At 57.3% G+C, this 6,670-nt stretch overlaps 1 protein-coding gene across 2 annotated transcripts; it reads left to right on the top strand.

Annotated features, from left to right (window-relative positions):
* Positions 1-1,299: 1,299 nt before the first annotated feature.
* LOC113208441 (probable replication factor C subunit 1) lies at positions 1,300-4,460 on the top strand. Of its 2 annotated transcripts, none has more exons than XM_052273810.1 (6): positions 1,300-1,774; positions 1,895-2,305; positions 2,813-3,036; positions 3,129-3,312; positions 3,405-3,613; positions 3,726-4,460. In XM_052273810.1, the coding sequence occupies exons 1-6, from the start codon at positions 1,772-1,774 to the stop codon at positions 4,045-4,047; spliced, it is 1,353 nt and encodes a 450-aa protein (XP_052129770.1). In that variant the 5' UTR covers positions 1,300-1,771; the 3' UTR covers positions 4,048-4,460. The 2 variants fall into 2 exon arrangements, with proteins under 2 accessions (XP_052129770.1, XP_026281215.2); XM_026425430.2 differs by having other exon boundaries at positions 1,301-1,774; positions 3,723-4,460.
* Positions 4,461-6,670: the final 2,210 nt, after the last annotated feature.

Below are 6,670 nucleotides of genomic sequence, written 5' to 3'. Positions count from 1 at the left end.
AAGGGTCACGCCTAGTTCGGTCTGGACAATTACCCGGTGGTCAGGCCCCGATGGGACAGGGGGGGGGGGCGTGAGGGAAGGCCTGCCTAGCCTAGTCAATACAGAACCCACGGTCAGCTGTTAATCCGCTGATAGAAATTCAAAAACTTTTGAGAAAAATCATTCGACACTCAAAGTTCTTCAAAAATTAATTTGTTTGTTATAGACCACTAGTCAATAAAACTAAATACTAAAATTAATGCTATGTAATTTTAAATTTTAGTAAAAGTCGTCACTATACTTTATATTCCCGAACCGGCTGTTATAATCCACATACGCAGGAACAAGTTTGAGTGTTGCGGAATAATGTTCCATCATGGTAGGAACGATATTGAGTCGCGTACTAACAGCGCCTCGGCAAATCGAGTTCGTCGAGTCCCGAACCCTTTGGCTTGGCACGCCCGCCCGCCCGACGCCTCCTCCCCCCCCCCTTCCCTACCTCCTCCCTCCCTCTCCCCTCCTCCCCTCCCCCCTCCTGCCCTGCCTCCTCTTCGCCTGGCTTGGCATTTGCATTCGTCGCCTGAGCTATCATTTCAATATTAAGGGCTCATACATTGAGCCAACGGAACGTCAATTTGAAAAAAATTGAGCAATACAACAGAGGGAGGGCCTCGCGTATTGATCCCATACATGCTGTTGCCACTGAGATGCACTCTGGTAAAAAATGTGACACAAAGCTGCGCCGGATTTATTTATTTTTTACAGAGAAAGAGCTTGGCGCAGGGCGGCGCGTCTAGCAGGCAGGGCCGTAGATTCCTACGCGTCGCGGTGGCCGGCGTCCCTCCGCGGGGCCTAAGGGCGACGCACCGCGCAGCGCATCCACTATTCACACTGACCCGCTTCCATCCCCCGCTCCGCCGCTGCACACCTCTCTCTCTCTCTCGCGACTCCACCAACCGTCGGGGAAAAATACGAAAATTTTCTGACGACGAATGACGAACGGCATAAAGGATAAAAGTCGGACGTCGAGAAGTTATTCCCCTCCCTTCGCGTCCCCCGACGAGCGTGTCTGGCCCACCCCATCCTCCCGCAGACTGGGGATGATTGTTTCCGGGGCTTAAACCGACTTCCCGAACAACGAGGCGAGGAGCGCGACACTTGCGCCGTGCCGTGCTCCCTGCCGCCCCTCCTCCCCCCTCCCGGGGGGCGGGCGTCGCCACCCCTGCGGGTCCTGCGCGCCGAGGGGGCGGGGCCTGGGCGGCGCGCGGCCCGCCATTGGCCGCCACCGCAGCCTCCCCGGTCCAGCGGGCTCCTCCCGGGCCGCGGCCGCGGCGGGCCACACCAGTGCGACAGCGGGCGCGCGCGGGGCAGCTTCACAGTGCGCGCAGCACAGCCGCGGGACCGCGGGCCCGTGTGTCGGCAGCCAGTGCGAGCGGCCGCCATTTTGGACTGGTCAAGTAGTAGTGCATCCCCTGGACCCGCAGGTTCAGTGTGCTCATCGACGTGGTGGTGGTGGAAGTGGCCCGCCATCCCGGTGGTCAAGTGCGTCGTGGAGGCCCATACGTCCCCCGTCGGCCGCGCCCCGCGCCGGGCCGCTGGCGCAGTGCAGTGCATTGGAGGCCCGGCCCCGACGCCACTTGCATACCAAACGACCGTGAAATGCCAGTCGTCGTCCCGTCCTCAGCCCCCGCGCCGCACCCGGGCGCTGTCGCCGAGGAGTCCTGCGCGCTGCCCTCCGCGACGTCCTGAGCGTGCGACAGCGGCCATCCGCCCCTGAGGACGACTCCAGACCATGGTACGATCGGCGTGCGCCACGCCTCTGCTCGGGGACGCCCGCCCCGCTCCTGCTCCTGGATCCGATCGACGTGGTGCAGCGCACGACCTGTGAAAAATTTGTGGTTCTTCTCTTGCGCAGCCGGCCTGTGCGCCCCTTTCCCTGCAGCCCACCGACTCGGACCTGTCCCCGGGCGTCTCCGACAAGAGCGGCGGCACAGACTCCCCCTCGAGGACCACGTCGGCGGCCTCGTCCGCGACCACGGCCACGGCGCCGTCGTCGCGCCCCTCTAACGGCATGGTGGCGCCCCGCGCGGTGCGGCCCGGCCTGGGGCCCGCCTCCCCGGGCTCCGGCAGGGCGCCCGCCTCCCCGCGAGGCTCCCCGAGGGACTCTCCGCACGGCTCCCTGTCGGACGATGAGGACTGGGAGCCCGACGGCGACCCTGACGGCGACGCAGACGACTTGGCCTCCACGTCGGACGGTTTCTCGCTGTGCGCTGAGTCGGACGACGAGTCCATCAGCTCCACTACCCGGCCCAGAACGTCGCAAAGTGTAAGTATTTCTCGGCTAGAAGATCGTTGTTTTTAGTCGGTCAACAAAATCGAGTTACTGAAAAACACACAAGTTGTTCAGCCAGCCGCGTCGGGGCAAATAGTGTGGTCGCAAAACGTTCTCTAAACTTAACATAGGGTGGCCCATCGGCCGCGTTCTGTTTTCTGATTCTACTGTACCGGATGCAGGCGTGCGGACTGGTTGCATACTCGCACAGAGGAGGGCCGTAACGCGCCTCGGCGAGCAACGATAGGCAAGCACTCCCACAAGGGTGCATCCGGTACAGAATTAACCAGCAGACTCATTTTCTCTTCTTATAGAAATGAAAATTCAAACTGTATGCTGTATAAAACTAACTGGCTCGCTAGACATTGACCAGTTGACTGGCTACCAGTGGCTACAAACCCAAAAGCCAGTCTGTGCGGCTGCCTAAAGTAATGTACATACAAATAGATACGCCACATGCCACAAATGCTAATGTCCTGTTCCATATTTTCTCGCTCTCAGGGTCTGTCCCGCGGGTCGCCACTGGGCGTCACGCCGTCCCCGGCCGGCGCCTCGCTCAGCCCCGGCTCCGGGCTTGGCCCCGGCCGCAAGGGCTTCACCAACTCGAGGGAGCGCCACCGCCAGCAGAACGTGACGGGCGCGTTCGACGACCTGCGCAAGCTGGTACCCCGGCACCCGCCGGACAAGAAGCTCTCCAAGAACGAGATCCTCCGCAGCGCCATCAAGTGAGTATGGTGGAGTGGAGCGATATGTACTGCCGAGTTCGTCGCTCCGCGTCACCGAGCTTCCCGCCAACTAAACGCTGTTCTTGTGCTAGGTACATCAAACTGCTCACCTCCGTCCTCGAGTGGCAGAAGCAGGAGGCGCTCACCAACAACAACGACGCCATGGTGTGCAACAACAACAACCACCTGACGGCGGTGTCTGTCAAGGTGGAGCCCCCCAGCTGGACCGCCAGCCCCGCGACCTCCACATGCCCGACCAGGGCTCTTGCCATCACGGTACGCCGCTTTGCAACTAGTGTACACGCGAGAGGAGCACTCGTTGGAGTATCCTGTTGTTTTGTTTTAACCATACATGTCCTGCTTTCTAGAAGCTGCCCGTGCTATCAGCGACGTCCTGCCGGGTGGGCGGCGGGGCCACGTCGACCACCACAGTAACCACGTCGCTGTCCACGTGTCCGTCCCGGACGCAGTCGTCGCCCAGGTCGCGGAATCCGGGCGGCGCGGCTGGGGGTGCGCTGCTCAGCGCCTACCTGGCCCGGCCATGCGCGACGGCGCGGGGCCTACCTCTTCAATCCAGGTTGGTATGAGGGTTGGTACTTACACGAGCTTGGGGTGCTGGCGGGAGCGCGGCCAGCTCGCGAGCGCGAGGCGTTCTCACTCACTCACGCGGCCTCCGTTGATTGCAGCAGCTCCCCGCCAGCCACGGCATCGACGGGGACCCCCACGGGCAGCACCCTGCAGCCCAAGACGGAGCCGGTGTCCCCGCCCATCAAGATGGAGGTCTCCGAGGAGCAAGAGGCCACGACGGCGCCACCCCTGCTGCTTGGTGGGCTGCCGCCACCACACCTGCAGGGCCAGGTCGACGCCAACGGCGGCGGCGCCAACTCCTCCTTCGGCAGGGGCCGCAGGGCCTGCTTGGGGAGCGGACCCCTGTTCGCTGTCAACGGCACCGGGAGGCCGGCGGCGGGGAGGGCGACAGGATCGCCCAAGAAAAGGATCATCCGATTTTAAATAACAACGACTGAAGTTCCTAAATAGACTTAATCGCGTTGGTAAACTTTGTGTTCTGAAATATGGTTCATACCGTCCCAACATTTGACAGAACAGTGGTGCTTTCCTGATTATTGATATTAAGTATGCCAGGTGGCTGATTCACGCCGCGCACTTCTGTAGGTATACTGTACCGCATGCACGAGTGCGGGCGGGCTTGCCTATCGCCCCTGTCCACGGCGCCTTACGAGCCGAGCGAGTAGGCAACCCGCCCGCACTTGTGCATGCGGTACAGCATAACTACAGAAGTGCGCGGCGTGAATCAGCCACCTGGTACATTTGTAAAAATATATGGTGCGAGGCATGATTAGGTTACAGTAGTTCGCGTTTCTGAGTAATAAAATGAATTTGTGTCACTAGACAAATCCAAATAACTTCTTTTCATTTCCCTGTAAGTATTTTTTTTTTTTACAACATCGCCGGCCCGAAAGCTTCTCGACGTCGAAAGTAACCCTTCTACAGTTTTGATCTTCAGTGACAGGCGTGTGCATCCGTCCGGCGACCGGCGACTCATTGCCTCCTTGCACCCTTCCGCCGTGGGCGTGGTCAAGGGAGTCGGAGGAGGAGGAGAAGGAGGAGGAGAAGGAGGAGAAGGAGGTTGAAAAGTTGAAGGGGAGGCGGAGGAGATGGAGAGGGGGTCGGCCGTGGCAGTGAGGGTTACTGAGCCGGTAAAGCAAGTGAAACAAGAGCCGATGTCTTTCCAGTCGTAGTCCTGCCGAGATCTTTTCCTCAGAACTTTTCCTATCGGGGCGTGTTGCCTCTATCGCCGTCCGTCTGTCGCCTCACGTCACAAAGCCCCCCGAGGCGATAAGGACCGAGCAGCCAGAAGTAGCGGAAACAAATGAAAAGAAAGGAATGCCAGCTGTCTCGTCCTGCTATGCTTATATTTGCTTAACTTGTTCAGGTTGGAGTTTCTTTTTCAAAAGAACAAGGCGAGGGTATTTGTGGTAAAGCCATTTGGTGAACAGCAAGGAAAACATTGTCATACCTCACAAACCCTTCAAAGTATAATACTATTTTTTTATGACAGAGAGATCGTCTTTACAAAATCAATAGAACACTTTCCATGCTCGAGCATAACATTTCCAAATAATATGGTAACTTTTGTTAGATTTCGTTCCTTTAGAAAAATATACATATATTCACGATCTTAAATATTATGAATACCGAATACTGCTCCAGTGTTTACGTCAAGTTTTACACTAAAACTAATAAAATGTAGAAACACGGTAAATTATATTTTCAAATTTGCAATTTTTTTTAAACTGGACAATTTTGCTGACGAGGCGAAAGATTGGGGTTAAATCAGGATAAGAGTGTACCACTTGCGCCGTGGCGCCATATATGAGTGGTTCTCACGCGAGTGGCGACCGGGATGTGCCGATTAATAAGTAATCTGGCTAATGAGGTGGGGAAGTCTCACGCCGCTCCCCCGCGGCGCGCGGCGCCCGCCCGCCCGGCGCGAGGCTAACTCCCGGCACGCGGCCGGTGACAGCGCGCAGGAGTCGTCCTCAATCCGCTCATCCGCCAACGAGGATGATAGGAAAATAGATGGGCGGACAGATAGGGGAGGAGGAGGAAGGGGAGCGCGCCGTCGAAGGTCGAGGGATGAAGCGGTGATCCATGAGCACTTCCACACGACGACGGCGGCATACGTGGCGCCGCCTTTTGAAGGCATGGCACCCGATGGCACCCACTCAGCAGTATATATTATGGGATTGTAATTCATTCAAAAACGATATCAAAGAAAATAGAAGAGGAATATCTCAAAACAAGAAAAAAGGGTGGAGGGAAAGAAGATACAATCGCCGGAGAGCTCTTCTTCGTCGCGTGTGTGTGTTGCAGAGCATTAGCATTCATTGGCTGGTGTGAGTGAGAATTAATGGGTGACTTACCCCCCCCCCCTTCTCTTTTTTCCCCCGGGAGCCACGCGCCTCGGATAAACATAGAACAAACGCGCGCGCCCGGTCGCGGCGACCCCTCGCCGCTCACTCTGGCGCGGGATGGGAAAAACTGTCTCCATAATCAATTGTCAGTCAAAACACTACCATAATCTAACACAAACAAAAGTCAGTTAATAACTTTATTCCCAGGTTACTTTATCTCGTAGGATTGGCAGTGGGACGGCGAGAATAGTTGACCATCAGCGATGATGTTTTTCTTGACGACGACTTGAAATAAAAATGTGACCGCGCCGAAAAGTCACCGTGGGAAATGCAATTACTACACCACGCAAAAGTTAGCCCGCCGCAACGCAACACAGTTGAGCGATTTCTACTTTATATAAAAATTGCCTCTATAAAAAAGTGTTTCAATTTTGCATTTGGATCGACATTGCGCGCGCGCACACACGCACCCCTGCGGAGGGTGACCCCTGCTCCGTCCGGCCGGCCGAGCGGTCACACCCTCTCCACCCAATAGCTCCTTAATGTTCCCACAAACCGGCGCGCGGCAGCGGATTTATACACCCCTATAACCTCCCCTCCCCTCTCCCCGCCAGCCACGGCATCGACGGGGACCCCCACGGGCAGCACCCTGCAGCCCAAGACGGAGCCGGTGTCCCCGCCCATCAAGATGGAGGTCT

Source organism: Frankliniella occidentalis, unplaced genomic scaffold (assembly GCF_000697945.3).
Source record: "Frankliniella occidentalis isolate FOCC.00 unplaced genomic scaffold, Focc_3.1 Scaffold303, whole genome shotgun sequence".
Lineage (NCBI taxonomy): Eukaryota > Metazoa > Arthropoda > Insecta > Thysanoptera > Thripidae > Frankliniella > Frankliniella occidentalis.
Note: the sequence above shows the minus strand (reverse complement) of the source record. Positions and strands in the feature narration are given on the sequence as shown.

What these genes read in the sequence shown, in the direction of transcription:
- LOC113208441 (XM_026425430.2), top strand. An exon ending in GGCCCAGAACGTCGCAAAGT is followed by an intron (nt 2,306 to 2,812) that starts GTAAGTATTTCT and finishes TCTCGCTCTCAG; the next exon opens with GGTCTGTCCCGCGGGTCGCC. An exon ending in ATCCTCCGCAGCGCCATCAA is followed by an intron (nt 3,037 to 3,128) that starts GTGAGTATGGTG and finishes TTCTTGTGCTAG; the next exon opens with GTACATCAAACTGCTCACCT.